The sequence below is a fragment of the Sinocyclocheilus rhinocerous genome, unplaced genomic scaffold (assembly GCF_001515625.1).
Source record: "Sinocyclocheilus rhinocerous isolate Xijiao unplaced genomic scaffold, SAMN03320098_v1.1 scaffold889, whole genome shotgun sequence".
In the NCBI taxonomy this organism is placed as follows: Eukaryota; Metazoa; Chordata; class Actinopteri; order Cypriniformes; family Cyprinidae; genus Sinocyclocheilus; species Sinocyclocheilus rhinocerous.
In genome coordinates, this window is record NW_015638024.1 from 1,333,613 (window position 1) to 1,353,347 (window position 19,735).

The following is a 19,735-nucleotide window of genomic DNA, read 5'->3' on the forward strand; positions in this document are numbered from 1 at the left end:
ATGATGACAGAATTTTCATTTTTGGGAGAACCTTATCTTTAAATAAACTCAAAGCGTATAATGCCAATAAGTGACAAATTCAACTGTAAATATGTGTGGAGTAATGAACTCCTTGAGTAAAAATAGTAGATTGTTCTACACTTGATGTCTAAAAATAAAATCACAAAATAAAAAAAATACTGAGAATCGTGATTTCAAACTAGAATTTAAAATCTGAACATAAAAAGAAAACATGTCATCATCTCCTATTTATTCTCTAGATGACAGGAACCATTTTGTTAAATCGAGGCAGATAAGATCACGGCTTTAGAACTGTCACTGGTAACCAACTGCAGTGTCTCTCAGACTCTCCAATGAAGTTTCATTTCCTAATAGAGAGAGCCCCGGCCTCAGCCTGAAGACGTTTCAAAAGCCTGCCAGGCGTAATATGATAGAAAGCACTTAGCCTGACAGTGGTCCACCTGCTGATGCACACAAATGAGAATTCCAGCGTGCTGCTAAAACCAACTGGTCACAAAAGCACGTCCTAAGAGCAACTTCCATTTAATGTCACAGAATAATTTAAGGCGTGATAGCAGAGCAGGTCGACGCAATGAGGAATCTGTAATGAATCCAAAATTGATTCATAATGGTATAATTTAATTTTGAGTAAATCTAATATAGTGTTGCAGAGAGCTGCCACAAATCGCTCAATAAAATCAACTCCTGGCATACAGTATATTTTTCTTGTGTGTGTATCTCAAACTGGGGACTTCTAGAGAAATGTATGAATGTACAATATCCCTTCGTTTTTGTTTTTTGAATTTGAAATTGAGAAAAAAATCAATTCCCTTCCAATGCCAACTTGTGGGCACCAATTAAAATGGTTTAAAGGAATAGTTCACCCAACAATGAAAATTCTGTCATTCCAAAACTGTATAATTGTCTTTCTTCTGTGGAACACAAAATGAGAAATGTTCTTCTCCATATAATAAAACTGAATGGATTTGGAATGAGTGTGAGCAAATGATGACAAAATTTATTTTTGGGTAAGCTATTCCTTTGAAAATTTTATGTGCAAACAAGCATTGCATAAAAGACCCTTAAGAAATGATGGAAAAATGGAAAATATTACCCAGTCTCAAAATTTCTTACCAGAACTATCACAAAAAATGCAACATACGAGTTAAATAGTTCAAATCAATGAACTACGAAAACTATCCTGAGTCAATCTCAGTCCAAACTACCAAACCATTAGATCCCTGACCAGAACATTATATATTAATTCTAAATGTTTGCATTAGGTAATAGAACAGCGTCTTTGACAAGGTCCAAGATCAGGAGAGTTTAAATGGCACTGAACGTGGCCCCTGATGACACAGATTTGCTCATCATGAGCGGGACATGTGAGGGTCCCGCACCTTCTACAGCCTCTTCACCAATCAAGCGCTGTCTGTGCAGATTCAAGATGGAATCAGCAATAATGCGAGCAGTTTTCTTCTGGTAGCCCCCTGACGTCACCATAAGGATGGGGATTCCTCGTCGCTGGGCTGCCCTGAAGATGATCTCATCTCTCTTTACAATACCCTGAAAGAGGGGTGAGAATATTTTACCACAGAATTTAATATGGCTTCATATGTAATGAGTCAGTTTAGCAAAGTACAAATCTGATTTTTTTTTTTTTTTTTTTTAAATAACCTGGCATAGTTATTATGTGAGAAGTTGCAAATGAATTTGTCCAAATAGCTAAGCTAATGCATTTGGTCTCTTTCTTCAGAGTTAAGTAAAATAAGGTTGACTGGACTATTTTCTACCTTGAAAATTAGTTTAGAGAAGTTCATGGAGACGAATCCTGCCCAGACACATTTCTCATCCCACTGGTAAGTTTTTTTAAGCATAAAAATTATTTTTTTTGCTTAAAACAAGAAAAAAAGTCAATGGGGTAAGAAAAAAATAAAGATACGTTCTCTTGTTATGCACATTGTTTCTCAAGTAAATATATATTGTTTTAAAGATTATTACATTGTTAAGCTGCTTTGATTAAGAAAATGCTTTTTGCAGATAAAAAAAAAAAAACATAAATATGCAATTTTTAAAATTCAATAATGTGCAAGTGCAAAACAAAAACTACATAAACTTGCTGATAGCATTTGATCTATGAGACGTAGCAGGTCACAGTGGCACAGGGTAACCTCATGTGCAGGCATATCCAACACTGTCACATTAATACACTATATGATATATGATTTTAATAAAAGTCCTTCTTATAATCTCCCTCCAAATCTTCAAAATGAAGATGTTCCTCAACACTACTGCCCATTCATCCTGTAAAGCAGGCCTGAATAATTGATACAGAACTTTATTGACCAGGCTAGACAACCCTGCCGAGTTGAAGCAGTGCGTTTCGGATCTGATATGGTGGACTGAAAGGAAGAATGAGTGACAGCTGTACCTGTGGGGATATAGCCAGACCTCCGAGAGGGTCTCCATCAAGAACGTCCGTGCCTGCATTATATATGATGATGTCGGGCCGTACTTCATTCAGCGCCCCTTCTGAATGGAGCTCCACCTTTTGTAGATACTCCATGTCTTCTGTGCCCCAGTCCAGCTCCACTTTTCGTTTAATCGCCCCTGAAGTCAGAAATGAAGACCAAATTAGGCTTTCATCACCTTAAACTGTTGATTTAAGTATTATTTATGTCAGTGGTTCTCAACTGGTTTGGCCATGGTACCCATATTTTCCCATGGTCATCAAGCCGCGACCCACTTTTTTTTTAGGATATATATACACTGACTGCCTTTCAAAAGTTTGGGATCAGTAAGATTTTTATTACTTTTTAAAGGGTTAGTTCACCCAAAAATGAAAATTCTGTCATTAATTACTCACCCTTGTGTTGTTTGAAACCCGTAAGACCTTCGTTCATCTTCGGAACACAATTTAAGATATTTTTGATGAAATCTGAGGGCTCTCTGACCCTCCCATAGACAGCAAGGTTACTACCACGTTCAAGGAAGGGAAAAGTACCAAGATGATCGACAAAGTAGTCCATGTGACATCAGTGGTTCAACTGTAAAGTTACGAACCTACGAGAATACTTTTTTGCGCAAAGAAAACAAAAATAACAACTTTATTCCACATTTTCGTCTCTACTGCGACACTTGTGGACGAGCGCTCACGACAGCTCACGAAGCTTCTCATAGCTTCGTAACTTTACAGTTGAACCACTGATGTCACACGGGCTACTTTGTCGATCATCTTGGTACTTTTCTGGACCTTGAACGTGGTAGTTACCTTGCTGTCTATGGGAGGGTCAGAGAGCCCTTAGATTTCATCAAAAATATCTTAAATTGTGTCCCAACGATGAACGAAGGTCTTACGGGTTTTGAACAACACAAGGTTGAGTAATTAATGACAGAATTTTCATTTTTGGGTGAACTAACCCTTTAACTGCAGATGAAGACAAAGGGAGGTAAAGTGTCAGTAAACAGAATAGATAACAGCAATTCAGAGCAGTTACACTCAAATACTGGACAAAGAAACCTATTGAAAAGGGTTAGTTCACCCAAAAATACACATTCTGTCATTATTTACTCACCCTCATGTTGTTCCAAAACCCATATGACTTCCTATTTTTCTGTATGACATTCTGCTCTCTTCAATACAATGAAAGTAAATGGGGACCAGGGTCTGTCATGCTCCAATATAAATTTTAAAAAGCATCCTAAAACTAGGCCAAATGTATGTTGTGCTTCTAAAATCATATAAAAGCTTTTTAAAATTTGAGTCATTAGTCAATGAAAACTGCTTGGTATCATTGGTCACCATTCACTTTCTTTGTATGTAAAAGAGCAGCCAGGACAGTCTGCAATAAATATTAATTTTGTGTTCCACAGAAATAGCCACACTATTTAAAACATGCAGGTAAAAGGGTGAGTAAATTACAGATTTTTCATTTTGGGGGTGAACTAGTCTAAGTTGTACCCATTTTCAAAAAAATAATACATCCTTCTAAAATTTGGGGGGAAGTCAGTAAGGATTTTTCAGGCTTTCGTTTCTCACCAAATTTGCTGTGGATGTAACTGAAAAGAAGTAACTATTTACTTTAAAAAGGCAAAACCTAATGTAAGATGTTCTTTCGTTTACTTAAGCCTGGTTTAAAGGCAAATAGACCACAATACCTTGCTTTCTCAGAGGCTTTTAAGACCTAATTAGTCTCTTGTGCCTTTCCAGGCAGATGAGAGGACTACAAATACACAGAGTCAGAAAACTATGGAACATTCTCTTTTGAACCTACTGAGAAGTCACAGAGGGAAAATGGCTTAGAAAAAACTAATGAAAATTTTAAGGAGAATAAGGCCATGCAAAACTTATCATGAGAAGCCAGGATGCGCCTTCAATAGAGTGAGGGGAAGTTTGAGTCAGACCATTATACGTTTATAAAACCTTATGTTTAGCTGGTTACGGTATGTAAATGCATTAATGAAATCATCTCAGGTTTGACAAGTTGTCGCAAGGTGTGCATTGAAGCTGAACAGAACAGCAAGTTTTCTGTCACTCCTACTCAAATGTTGGACAGAGCGAGTTAGAACAGTGCAGATAACGGATGCATTAATTGACGAAGATTATAATGTGACCATATCGGTGCCAGTTGGAGCATGTTGTCAGTCATCCCTTCAAAACACTGCAGGCTGTTTCTTTGATATTCAACATATCAATCAAAACATTTCCAGAAGGAAATATCAGTGCATGCCAGGCAGAAAAAGAAGACCAATCACAATTCCGTATGCAAATATGACAATGACATCAACAATCAATTAGAATTTGAATACTGTATCATTGTAAGCCAAAGGAAGACTTTCAAAGGTTAGGAAAATTTGTAAGCAACAAAAATAAGTGAATACACAAAGTTTGGCATGTACTTGTAAGGAAATATTTGTATCAGAAACAATGTTTAAGAAGGTACACGAAGAAAGACAAAAACAAATATACTGTATACGGCACTGACATCCTTTTTTGTTTGCATGCAAACACTGAGAAAGTATAAAGAAGAGGGTTAAAATAACAATAGAAATGTGTATGATGAAAATCACATACAACGATACAGTACAAGACAGTGAGCCAACAGCTCACAGTAGTATGAGGGTTGCAAGACACTGCCCCCTGTAGGAGAGCAAAAGTACTTTACCTTCTCCCATGCATTCTTTCATTTCCTTTCATCTGCCTCCACCTCAGTATGTCATTATTTGTGAGTGTGTGTAGGTGTGAATTTGTATAGATATGCAAATAAAGAGCAAGTCTAGGCTAAATTAGTCAGATAACCATGATCCAAAGTGCTTTGGCTTTTCGTATCACTGTGGGACAGGATATCTTTACATAATCAGGATCACTTCAAATCCCCATTTACACACTCAAATGCACATTATCTCACTCTTTGCATATCCATCTCCTGGATAGATGTGGCGATTATAGACATCCATTATGTAAACGCGTCTGTCTTCCAGGAAATCCCGCTCGTGGCCGTTTCCCTGCAATATATATCAAAGAGCAGATATAAGTTCATATTATGTGGATTCCTGCTGTTAGAACCTATAACTACAATGCTGCTGCTAGTTTCACTAACTACAGTGCATTAAATATATATAATAAAGATATGGTCTAGTGGTTAACACTAGAACGCTTATCTGGGAGATACTCAGGCCTTTATGCATATTCTACGCCTGGTTTCAGAGAAAATCTGCAGAATTCTACATAATGGATTTTAATACAACCCAATGTTTTACAATGAGCTGAAATTACTATATTAAATTTGAATATTCAATAAGTCAGCATGCAAGCAATGAGTCTTTGTGAATGATGAGGGCTCAAATTCTGTGGAAATCTGCAGAACTTTGTAGGTGAAATTCCTGCAAAGAAAGCATATTTTGTATTGTTTACCTCTCAAAACAAAGAATAAACCATAAAACAAGATTTGTTTCTTTAAAAAGTGAACAATTTAAACAATTACAAAATATTTTTATTATTAATTTGTTAATGATATGATAATCATCCTTCAACACATTTAAAAAAATAAAACAAAATTATTAAAATCACCCCCAGTGCTCATTCCCACAACACCCTTAATAATAATAATAATAATAATAATAATAATAATAATAATAATAATAATAATAATAATAATAATAATAATAATAATAATAATAATAATAATAATAATAATAATAATAATAATAATAATAATAATAATAATAATAATAATAATAATAATAATAATAATAATAATAATAATAATAATAATAATAATAATAATAATAATAATAATAATAATAAAGGCAGTAAAAGGCACATTTTTATTATAAAGCTCTTCAGGTAAAATTAATTTAACTTTGCTTCAAGTAAATTTATCTTGTTTTAATTATTTTTTTAGATATTTTTACTATATATGATGAAAACAACAAAAATGAAATTATTATTTTTGCAGTGTATCCTATGGAGATGATGGAAAAAGAAGACAGACGACAGAAAAACTGGGTCAAAGATATGCATTTCATAACTATTGTATTTTATGTGTTTTACAAAAAGTTCACCCACTTTGTGTCGGCTCACAAAAATCTCAAATCTGCTTGTCAACAACAGTTATTATAATGCAGTGTATTGCATGTGTCCAGTGTGAATGCAACTGCTTTTGTTTTTGAAATAGAGCATGACTGACAGCGAGAGATGCGAAGATTAGCTTTTTTTTAGCTCTCGGAAATGCAAAGTATTGAGCTGTGTGTTCTGAAGACATAACATTTCCATCACTCTTTATTCCATCCTCCTCATCTGTCACGTACAGCGTCTGGCTATTGTCACTTTTAATTTAAAACTGCTGCAAGGCCCACAACTCATGTGTACGACTACAGCCTCTTATTCCAAAACAGCCCTGTCTCTCTGCTCACAAAGACCGTTAGCCAATTACGAGACTATGAACTGCGCATTAGGGACACATTAACATTCTCCTGTCTGCACCATCTGTGCACTCAAGCAGCGAAACCTTGCTGCTGGCAAAAAGATATCCATGTAGCAATTTTGCATTTGGTCTTCTAAAATCTAACAGCTTACATTAATAATATATACAGGAGTGATTACTGAACATGCAGCAGCTCTTACGTAGCACTGATGGTCTCTAGTAGAGGTGAACTGTTATAGAACTGTAATATTATCTAATGTGTAAACGCTATTATAAGACCAGAGGACGGAAGGTACAGAATTTCTGCATCAGAGACCAAGTCTGCAATCACCTCGGAACTGGAACATGCTGGAAATGTCAGATGGACAATTTCATTGTTTTCATGTAGATTTACCCTCTGTAGTTTGCTACAGGCAGTTAAAGAGGTGATAAAGTATGCTGTTTGGATATATGATGACATGAAGTTATCAAACTATAAAAACAGTCAGAAAGATGCTAGGAGATGCTGTTTTTTTTTTGTTTAAATTACGTTTTTTTAAGCATACTTCATACATTCATTATATTCTGAAGCACTGTATAAAAAAACTTAAATGAGATTTTTGAAAAAGAACTCTGATCAAAATTAGAAAACACTTAAAGATATCTACAAGTTATTGGTGTTAATATGGCACCTGGTGCTAATTTCTTTAATTATATGACAAACCCCTTTTAAATGGCAGCATTCCTCTAATTTTCACTGAGATGGCGGACGCTCTAAGGTGGTTGTGCCGATGAAGGCCAAAGGGATGACCCTCAGCCATTGCAAGAGAAGCTGGTTATTCCAAATCTGTGATTTCTAAAATACTGCAGCTTTACAATGACACTAATTCATTCAAGTCCCGCAAAAAGGCTGGAGAGAGGAGAACTCGTCCAAAGTTCACTTTAGTGATGAAAGCAAATTTAATTCCTTAATTGTAAGTCGCTTTGGCTAAAAGCATCTGCTAAATGAATAAATGTAAATGTAATTGATTTGGGTCTGATGGGAAACATTATGTTCGGTGTCAAACTGGGGAAAGACTGAAGCCCAAGTGCGTAAAGAAGTCAGTGAAAGGTGGAGGAGGAAGTGTCATGGTTTGGGGGATGTTTTCTGCAGCAGGAGTTGGGCTCTTATACAGCTACATTGAGGGTGAATGCAAATGTTTATCTGAACCTCCTTCAGCAACATGCAGTTCCTTCCCTGCAATCTCCCAACCAGCCTGCAATTTTCATGCAAGACAATGCCCCCGTCACACTGCAAAATGGGTAAAGCATTTCCTTGAAGCTAAGAACACTGAAATAATGAAATGGCCAGCCCAGAGTCCTAATCTAAACCCAACTGAAAATCTCTGGAAAATACTTGGCAACAATGGCTAAAAATAACCCACTACAGTCACCGAACTATGGAAGAGAGTTGAAGAAGAGTGGACCAAGATCACACCAGCGCAGTGTGAGAAACTAGTGATGTCCTGTGGCTTCAAAGCAGGGGCCTCTACAATTCCTACTAATTTCTGACAGCTGTAACCCTCCAAAATTTTAGTTGTAAACTTCTTTCGTGCTACAGTAGTTACTGTTCTCTAATTTTGATCACTGTGTTTTCCAAAAAATAAAGGTGTTTGTTGAAATGCCTTGGATATTTTGTCAAAAATGTTAGTAAAACAGTGGTATACCCACAGCTAAGATTCCTTCAATTTTTGAGCGATGAAGATTAACAATATTTCAGAAAAAAATTAATTATTTATAGATTGTTCTCTAATTTTGATCTCCACTGTATATATATGACACTTTCAAATATTGAAATATTGACCTTTATTTAAAAAAATACAATAAAATAAAAAATAAATAAAAATGACAACTTATTCTAAAGCTTAACCTAAAATTAAAACAATAATAATCTAACAATACAAGCCAATTCAAAATATTAATAAATATAATAAATGAATAACATAATTTATTACAGCAAGTATGAATTCAGTTCAGACCATTTCTTGATTCTTAATGTCCTGTCACTTCACTGACCCATCAATACAAATGTCAAAAGGAATATTTTTCCTCATTAAAAAGTTTTAGACAAAGAATATGAATACTTTTGAAAATATGAATAGCTGAACACTCATCTGATCTCTGTAATCCTACTGTTATTGGAAACATTCGATAGTGGTGAAAATTTATCATAGCTGACTGCAAATTTGCATTTCTAACATTACTAGCTAAAACTTATGACCTTGCGTAAAAAAAATCCACAACGCTAGGTGTCCCTATAGGTCCATTATGACTACTGTATCAGCCAGTCTTTAGTCATTGTTGGGTATGTAAAGAGGGGTGCTAACAACTAATTTTAGTACTTTGATTACTAATATGTCCTCTCATTGTGCAGATAATCCTGGTTATTAGCAAACACTTCATATATGCACTAGTCGTCGCCTACAGAGACCAGCGTCTGCCATTACATGTCATAGTTTTAAGCCTTTAATTGGAGGCACATTTATATGCCAACATGAAGATTCTTACCTTTGTTCTGCTTGTGGCCCTCCATGAATTATTCACCCGGCAATGGTATTGATCTGATCTTGTTGGCTTAGTCGATGAGCAAAAGACTATAATTACAATCAAGCCACACTTAAAAATGCTTATGGCAGTTTTATGTGCTACTGTTGCACCAAAATTATCAGGAACAACAGCTCCTGGGTCCATGAAAACTTAATTAATAGGCTGGGCTAATTAGCAGAGGAGGTGATTCATAGGAAGGAGAGTGCAATAAACTGCAAATTTGATGGAAACATGTTGATTTACACTAATTAAAGGAAGGATATGATGTTAATACTAGTGGTTGACTGATATGGCTGGCCGATATAACTCTTTTCATTTTTTAAAATCGTTTCTGGTTTGAGTGTACGCTGACATGTCTGTCTGCTGCTGCTCTCATGTACTATTTTCTACTTGTTTATGGACTTCTTGGACATTTATTTTTCGTAATCTTCTTCCCTTTCCCTCATTGGCCTATTGCAAGCCTTCGATCCCCCCATACCCCCAGTTTGTTGCGTATAGACCCATGGGTAATTCTCCACTTTCTCTCTGGTCTGTTACTTGCTACTACATTTTGGGTTTTAAAGGTCTGGGGCATTCTTTTCCCGTCTGCTCTTTTCCTACCCAAGGATTTTTCTGGGTGGTTCTTGTGGTGTTCAGGCTTGCGCGTTCTCTAACATGGCCATGCAGACTGGATAGAAAGTGTGTCGTTTCTGTGCTTGCCTTTTTTTGTTTTTGTTTTTTTACAGCTCTTTTACGGTGCAAGGCAGGTCAGCTATAGCTGTTTTAGTGTTCCTCACAATATTTTTTCTGCAATGTTTTTTTGCTACTTATCTGCCGAGTTTGATCATATATCAGTCCATTTGGTTGTTTTTTCTAGTCTTTTATTTTGTTTTAATTCTGTTGTATATTTCCTGTACAGTACTTTGGCTTCACCATCTGTTGTTTTTAAATGTGCTTTATAATAAATCAGTAAACAAAACTAAAAAAGTTGCCAGCCACCGCCAGCATTTTTGGGAATTTTCACAAAAGTTTAAAGGCACCCAAAATATTTTGTTGTATATGAGTAACTGAACATGCAATATGTCAAAAAATAAATAAATAAATAAATAATAATTATATATATATATATATATACTTATATACAGATGTCCAGCATACGTCACCAAAGAGAAGTCTGTTATTTCACCAGAAGATCAGGTTATTACGAGGTTAAAAAAAATTTAAACATGCATGGCTCACAATAAGAATCGTAACATATAAGAAAATGTATGAAAATTTGAATTTTCATTTCATTTCATTCTTTTCAACAGACTCTCTTAGTATACTTTCACTATAGATTACATATATTTTGCCTTCTTTTCGTTCAAATTATCTTGAAAAACTATATACTGTAACACCATCACTGAAAACCTGACAACATAAAGAATTATGGATGTCAGAAATGAGTGTGACAGCTGTCATCTGAAACTCTTTGTAGCTGATTGCCCATTTAGAGCCCTGCTGCTTAATTCAACTCTTTACCTCAGAGTCCTTGGTTGTGAGACAGCTCTCTTTTTCATTCTGTTATCTCATCAAGCACTTCCTTGTCTCTTTCGCTTCATCCAGCTCTCTCTCTCGCTCAGGTGAGCATGACGGCTGAGAAAATCAGGTTTTTGTAAAAGACTACGCCTCAGAATGATGATCAAAACATAGATCGAATAGATCGCTTCTATCAACACATCCAAAGCTTGCATGGTCCTATACCACTACCTGGATTGTCATTTCATTCAGTAATCTTAGGCAGTTTTGATTTATATAATGATTAATGTTTGATGTTCGCGTTATTTTACATATGCATCTGCTTACATACGCGATCGCTGGTTTCTGCTTCTTCCTCACCGTGTTTTGATCCAGACATTCAATACTCTTTCAGAAGTCGTGTACTAATAATGATTATCGTTAAAAAGTTGGGGGTCAGTAAGTTTATTTATTTATTTATTTTTGAAAGAAATTGATACTTTTATTCAGCAAGAATTCATTAAACTGATCAAAAGTGACAGTAAATACATATAACTTTTAATGTTACAAGAGATTTTTATTTTTTTTAAATTACAGTTCTTTTGAATTTTCTATTCATTGGATAATTTTGAAAATCTCGGGTTTCCATCAGAGTCCTTGGTTGTGAGACAGCTCTCTTTTTCATTCTGTTATCTCATCAAGCACTTCCTTGTCTCTTTCGCTTCATCCAGCTCTCTCTCTCGCTCAGGTGAGCATGACGTTAAACTAAATATTTTCTGCTCACCTTCACTGTCCCCAATGTCCACAGAGAGAAGCTAGATCACAATGAGCATGCAGTCTCAACAAGTGCTTAGCTGCTTTGGTGTTAATTAATTTGTATATCAGCCTATAAATACACTTGTGACCAAGCAAATATCATGATAAGGATAAATCAGTGACTGGCATATGGCTGATAACCATGTGAAGTCTACACTCCCAGTTAAGGACCATAAAACCCGTAATTTAGTGAGAATGATTAAAGAAGAATCATATTTTATTAAACAGCAGGATAATTTACCATCTCAGCACTGCATCGGATATGACATATTCTACTGCTGCTAAGAGCAACACGGTGGCTTCTTACAATATTCATATCTAATCTCTAAAGAGATCATATAATACAAAATTTAATTTTTCTTCTGAAATAAGAGAGATTGGTATACATTACTATGTATACATACGGCAAGTGTCAGAACTGTCACAACTTTTTTCCCTCTATTATTACCGAAAATCTTCCCCTTTGCATGTTTTTGAAAGAAGCCTCTTATGCTCATCAGGGCTGCAATTATTTGATCGAAAATACAGTAAAACTATAATATTGTGAAATATTATTACAATTTCAAGTATATTTTAATCAATTTAAAAATTGAATTTATTCATGTGATGCAAAGCTGAATTTTCAGCAGCCATTACTCTAGTCTTCATTGTCACATGATCCTTCAGAAATCATTCTAATATGCTGATTTGTTGCTAAAGAAATCAGACCGAGATGCATTTTTTAGGATTCTTTGATGAATAGAAAGTGAAAGAAATTGATACTTTTATTCAGCAAGAATTCATTAAACTGATCAAAAGTGACAGTAAATACATATAACTTTTAATGTTACAAGAGATTTTTATTTTTTAAAAATTACAGTTCTTTTGAATTTTCTATTCATTGGATAATTTTGAAAATCTCGGGTTTCCACAAAAATGGTAAGCAGTACAACTGTTTTTAACATTGATAATAGTAAGAAATGTTTCTTAAGCACCAAAGCAGCATATTAGAATGATTAAAATGAAAATTCAGCTTTACAATTACATTAATAAACTACATTTTAAAATGTATTACAATAGAAAACTGTTATTTGAATCTGTAATAATGGTTTACAATTTCAAGTATATTTTAATCAATTTAAAAATTGAATTTATTCATGTGATGCAAAGCTGAATTTTCAGCAGCCATTACTCTAGTCTTCATTGTCACATGATCCTTCAGAAATCATTCTAATATGCTGATTTGTTGCTAAAGAAATCAGACCGAGATGCATTTTTTAGGATTCTTTGATGAATAGAAAGTTCAAAAGAACCACATTTCTTTGAAATACAAAATATTAATAAAAAAAAAAAAGTTTAATTCTAAGGGTCAAAACCTTGGGAAAAGAAACTCTTAAGTGGACCACAGGGGGAAAAAAAGTGTCAAAAATGCATGACATGACCGTTTAATGCTCTTATAAGTTGGTAAAAGAACTACAGAAAAAGCCATTACCTCATTACACACTATACGATCATGTACAATATTATAACACACTTGACAGTCCAAAAGAGTAGCATTGCCATTATTGGGTAGTGATTGCCATGGCAATCATCTTAATGACACACTTAACAGCCAATACTAACAGAGCCATGACAACAGAAGAAAGCATGTTTCAGCTGCAGAAGAGTCCAAGCTGTTGCATATAAGTAATCAGAGTGCGGAGTTATTGATTTTGCCTTTGATTATCTCGTCTACAGCGTCAATTCCATTGACTGACAGAGTGAAGTTGGAAAAGGACTGCTCACCTGATGGGCATCTAGATCGATGATGGTGGCCCTGGCAACTCCCTCCACCCTCTCAAAGAGAAACTGCAGAGGGAAACACACAAGGGAAGCATTTAGGTTGTGCCTGACAGAGGAACAAATTGCAAAGAGGTTTGTGGATCTCATGACATAGCAACAATCTGAGTGTGGAATGAATGTGGAAAAAAAGAAATCAATGGATGAGTTTCAGTAAAAAGGTGTTACATAGATACCGAACATGATATCTGTACCCACGAGTCCATGCAGGATTTTTTTTAATAATGAAAGGATAAATTCAGATGCTGGTTTGTTTGAGAGAGAGAAATGCTACATGAATTTCCACAGTAAAAAGGTTTAATGATATGTTTATGCAAGTAATCCTCTTATCTTTCAAGTAATCCTCTTATCTTTAGTCTGTTTATTTCTTAAATAGAGTAAAATTACATTACTTTTTAACATGAGCAAACAGCAACTATACTGAATATGATCTAAGCAAATCCACAACCCAAAAATGCTCATTTCCAAAGTAAAAATGTTAGCCAATAACAACAGCATGTTTAAATAAGAGTCATAAAGTTACAGTAGTAAAACAATACTATATTTGATTTATTTGGATGTTCGTCATCAACTGATTTAGCTCCTTATGTACTTAAAAAAAAAAACACTGACTACTGTATATGCATTTAAAAACTATTTTCCAAAGTTTTTTTTATTATTCATTTTTCTTTATTCACTTATTTTAAATATATGATATTGTTTTTTAATATTTATTAATAAAAAAATATTCTTAAGTGACTGAATAATTTGGAATAAAAAGAGCTGAGTAAAAAACTATTCACTCAGACGTTAGTAAATCGCGTTGCATGATTCATTTTAATACTCTCCTCCCATAAATTTTGCATCTGAAAGGTCAGGCACAAATATAACTGTCCACGCCTTTCCAGCGCTAATTCTTCATTGCGTGTTAATTAGTAAATCCTGACAGTACTATTTTACCGCCAAAAGATGGTTTGCGCTGGCGCAAGCTGTTAGTAAATCTGGCCCATAAACTGTTCAAGCCACTGAGAATTTTTTATATTATTAATAATTCATTCATATTATTTACAACTGTTTTACATGACTAATAAATTGCTAATAGGGGCCCATTTTGCAATCTCTAATGTTCTGATGCAAACATCCCACCTTGATAGCTAGTGTGATGTCAGCGTAGGCACAGAAACCTCAATCGCGTTGCATGATTCATTTTAATACTCTCCACCCATAAATTTTGCATCTGAAAGGTCAGGCACAAATATAACTGTCCACGCCTTTCCAGCGCTAATTCTTCACTGCGTGTTAATTAGTAAATCCTGACAGTACTATTTTACCGCCAAAAGATGGTTTGCGCTGGCGCAAGCTGTTAGTAAATCTGGCCCATAAACTGTTCAAGCCACTGAGAATTTTTTATATTATTAATAATTCATTCATATTATTTACAACTGTTTTACATGACTAATAAATTGCTAATAGGGGCCCATTTTGCAATCTCTAATGTTCTGATGCAAACATCCCACCTTGATAGCTAGTGTGATGTCAGCGTAGGCACAGAAACCTCCTCCTTTGTCACTAGAGCAGTGGTGGAAGCCTCCTCCTGCAAGAAAAGCAGAAAGGAGCCTTTAAAACATTGCCTCAATGAATGCTGTATAAAAATGGTACCTGTTTTCCAGTGCCACTAAGAATCTGAATGTTCCCTCAAAATGTGGGTGATTGAGAGACTAGCTTTTAATTAGGATCATATTTATACATTCAGGCAACAGATCCAATCTGTCCTCCCATGACCTGCCACATTTAGCCTCATTAAATGACTTTGCACTCCGGAAACTCCTCTATGGGAGGGGGTTGGTTGCTGATTAGCATTTATTGCTTATTCACACGACCCCGCTTGCTGATTCACACCTTTCAATTACTGTGCAACACCCTCCGAGGAACAACGCGTGCATTTGAATGAACAGTCGTCCATTGTCTTTTAATGTTTAGCAATGAAGAGGCAAAGAGCCACTCTGTTTCTCAGCGGCAAGAAGGAAATGGCTGAGCTAGCAGAAGCTTCGCTTTTTCTCCTACTTTCTTCAGAAATGAGGATGAGAATAGAATAGTGAATGCATTGATATGTAGCCATCTTTGGGGAATTTTGCAGTATTTGCAGCACGTGTATTGTCAAACTGATGAATATGTTTTCTTAATTTGCTGGTGTTTTTTCTATTTGCATGTGTTTATTCATTTGCAGCGCATTGAGCTCTCTCGGCCACCGTAAAAATAGGGCATTGTCTCTCAATGCTAATAAGTTCAGTGGCGACTAAATTAGAGGGAATTTGTTGTGACTAAGTAATATTAGGATGTTTTAGAATCACTACTTTAAATGATCAATAGTTTGTCTTAGATAGAATCAAATATACAGGGAGCACAGCAAATCCATAAGCCACAGTAAGATGCACTTCTTCTCTCGGCAATTGTTTTTCGACTGATGATTGGGAACATTACAAAGAGAACTCACCCACATTTATTGCCCATCCTCGATCCATTGCCAGCTTTCCAGCCTAGGTAAATAAAAAAGAGAGAGAACACTTTGCTTTCATGGGCTCATTTTCCAGCTGGCATTTTTCCCCTTTTGAGTCATCAATAAATTAACAGAAAAACAGAAATCTGTTCACATGCCGGATAAATCAAAAGCAGAGTAACTTAGCGCTAAAGCTGAGGGAGGATACAACATTATCTGAACTTCTTTCATCTCCAATTACAAATCCTTTCAACTTTACACAGAAGTTCTGTGCATATAGCGTCTACTAATGGTTTAGGAGGGGTTTGTGCAGCTTTTTATAGAGCCTGTGCATTTCTTATATTTAAACACACTCAGTTTAGTCATTTATTTTAGTTGTTAATGGTTTCCTCATATATTCTTTCCTTAATTCACTTATCTGTCTTCTATCTTAGTTTTGCATTTCTGTTATTATCTCCCATGAACATAGGGAAAATCCAATCTATCAAACACATTTAATGGCAGTGGAATAACAGCAAATGTCTTAAAACTAGCATTTCTATCACAGCAAGGGTTATACATTTGTCTATCACAGATAAGACCATCGTCCAAGAGTGACGCATTCCAATGAGCTTTGCAATAAAAAGAAAACCTGATGCTGCTTTGTTTAAATAATAATCAGATTTTCACTCGTCTTTCAAAATGAGACCAGATCGAGTTTTCTTTTATAATTTCTTTTTGTCATCTAGTTGCCTCCATGAGTCGTTGGAAGCTCTGAGTACTTTGCACTGCAGTGCCACTGAGAGTGGTATAGCCTCGAATAGTTTATGTTGAGAGACATTTTCATAAATAGCTTTCAGTCTTCAGTGTCCCATGATCCTTCAGAAATCATTCTAATATGCTTATTTGATGCTCAAGAAGCATTTCTTATTATTATTAATGTTGAAAACAGCTGGGGCTGCTTCATATTTTTGTGAAAACCATGATATTTGATATTTTTTAAATTTGATTTCTTTGATGATTGTTCTAAAAAAAAAAAGTAGATATTATTCAATATTCCTTCTGACTTGTGTTGCTTACTGTATCTTTTATGCGTTCATATATATATATATATATATATACACATACACACACACACTGGGATACCAACTAATGATAATAATTTTAGACCAGTTTAACTGCACTTGAATTGATATACAATCCAGTACACTCATGACACTCTCCTGTGAGTGCATTTAAAGCTACTTTCAGTCATTCGTGAAGTAGAGTGCCAAACTGAGAGGAGAGCTCCACACATGTACGAACACACACACACACACACACAGTGCTCTTGAGCTAAATCCCTTGGCTGCAGCCAGTGCATGGCTTTGCATAAGGAGAAGGTTATCAGTGAGCCTAGAGCCCTGAGCTGTTCCTAGGAGGCACAGCTAAGCTCAACTCAGCTCTATCTTTCCTTTTTAACTTTATCTGGCTCTCCCTCTCCTCTGGGTTTCTATACTGATAGGGGATCCATCAGTAAAACTGCATCAAAAGTTTGAGTCTGCAATCATTTCAATCAATTCAAGGACCAGAGTGCATATAAATTTACTCATGATTAATATTTTATTCAAATCATCCAGTGCTCTCAATGAAACAGAAAAGGCAACATGTCTATACAGTCTATACAAGCCTCTTTTTGGGCCAGTAGTTCACATTTAATTCAGCTGATATATATCAAAAATACAGTAAATACAGCAATACTGTGAAATATTATTTCACAGTATATTGAATATATTTTAAAATGTCATTCATTCCTGTAATGGCAAAGCTTTTTATATTATTTTCTTTTAAGAAATACTTCATGCCAGCTATAATGTATCCCAGTTGCTCAGACTTTTACTGGAATATGATGAAATAGTGCAAAACATTATTGATTTATTTACACCAACACTTTCCACCTGATGCAAAGACTTTCACAAGTCACTTGCACACTTTGACAAATCTCCACATGCGTTTCATTTCACTCCCTAGATCCCTAAGCAGTGTAAAAGTATATAATGAACACAAATTTGTATTCTCATCTACTAAACATTGGGACAATGATGACTCAAGAAGACATCATTAGAATTTGCTCATTCATACTGGCTCTGGGCCATGCTTATTTTTAAACCTTGATATGTGGCGAAACAAATGTATCCTCTTCAAAATCAAAACAGCTCATATCAATGCTATTTCTAGTCAAACTACCTAAATGACATCATGACCGCTCTGTGTGAAAAGCATCATTTATACAAACATCCACCGCCACATTATGCATCTCTAAATTTAAGCTCGACTGCACTATTTGTAACTGAAGTAGTGCTATTAAAGCAAAGACAAGTGTGCACATCTGATCTCATTCATAATCATCACATTAAGACTCTGATAATAAACAAATCCACAACAACAGAACAGAGATTAATGATACGAGTCTGCCCATTATTTCTCCCAATGCCCACAATTACACAGTGGATGTTGTCTAACCTTGAACTTCCTTGAGCACTACCTAAGATGGGGACAGCCCGCACAAACTCCCATGTTCCCCGAACCAGAACTACAGCACCATCCAGCCTGTCGACTGCTGACTGAAATGGCAGTCAATTAGCAGGCCGTGAGAAGGGCTCAATGGGAGGTATAATTATGTTCTCGGGCTGAGAGGGACATGTGGAGCACACTCATCGCGAGTTCGTCTGCCGCGCAGTGCAGTCTGTCAGAGCGCAGATGCACTGTGGAGAACACCTGGCATATTGCAAAGTAGTTTACTACAGTGTTTTACATCACTGGAATAACAGGGAGGATAGAAAAGAGGGAAGGACGTCTTCAAGATGGTACTGCTGGTAGAAGATTACCATTACCATTAAAATGCATTTCCACTTGTATTAAAGTAGTACTCTCAGCCTTTATTTTTTTGTTCCTCTGTTTAACTCCCAAGCAGAAAAGCAGCAAGTAATGTGTCTCTTTCTATGATAGCTTCAAAAGAGGCTGTTAGTGTTAATGTGGTAGAGTTACCTGTGAGAAACTCCTCCGAGCGTCTCTATCACAGATGTTCAGAGCCTTCCCTACCGGCTGTTCCTCCCCAGGTTATTTCAACTTATGCCAATGAGAGGCCCAAACTAGGCCCTCACAAACAACCTTCTGTCACCAAATGTTCCTATTCCTAGCAAAACTTTGAACAATACTCCATGGAGCTGGAGCCTGAGCAAGATGATGACTCACTGTATTACATTCTCCAAGCAGTATAACACCTGGTGTTGTACAAAACCTACTGAAAAAACATCCTAAAGCAATGTGTACACCATTTCTATTAAAGGAGACATATTATGCCCCTTTTTACAATATGTAATATAAGTTTTAGGTGTCCCCAGAATGTGTCTGTGAAGTGTCAGCTCAAAATACCCCACAGATCATTTATTATATCATTTTGAAAATGCCTATTTTGAGAGGAAGCAGAAACACGCTGTTTTTCGTGCCTGTCTCTTTAAATGCAAATGAGCTGCTGCCCCCTTCTTCCAGAATAGAGCTGCGCCATTACAGCTTGGACCTGCTAAAAACATATGTTTTGGTTCTGATTATCATGTTTATCGGCTGAAATCATGCGTTTTAAACCATATGAGTTTAAACTTCTGATATACAGTTTTCTGAGTGCACACATCCGAAGCAC

The 19,735-nt window shown here is 35.7% G+C and overlaps 1 protein-coding gene across 2 annotated transcripts in view; it reads right to left on the reverse strand.

The window, feature by feature from the left end:
• Nucleotides 1-268: 268 nt before the first annotated feature.
• Nucleotides 269-19,735, reverse strand: part of LOC107749433 (histone deacetylase 11-like) — a 26,833-nt gene continuing 7,366 nt past the window's right edge. For both annotated transcript variants that reach the window (XM_016564587.1, XM_016564588.1), the window contains 6 exons: nt 16,075-16,117; nt 15,098-15,174; nt 13,548-13,610; nt 5,409-5,505; nt 2,432-2,610; nt 269-1,566 (listed from right to left, as the gene is read on the reverse strand). In XM_016564587.1, the coding sequence (XP_016420073.1) occupies nt 1,327-1,566; nt 2,432-2,610; nt 5,409-5,505; nt 13,548-13,610; nt 15,098-15,174; nt 16,075-16,117 (699 nt within the window). In that variant the 3' untranslated portion in view covers nt 269-1,326. The remainder of the gene's footprint in view (nt 1,567-2,431; nt 2,611-5,408; nt 5,506-13,547; nt 13,611-15,097; nt 15,175-16,074; nt 16,118-19,735) is intronic.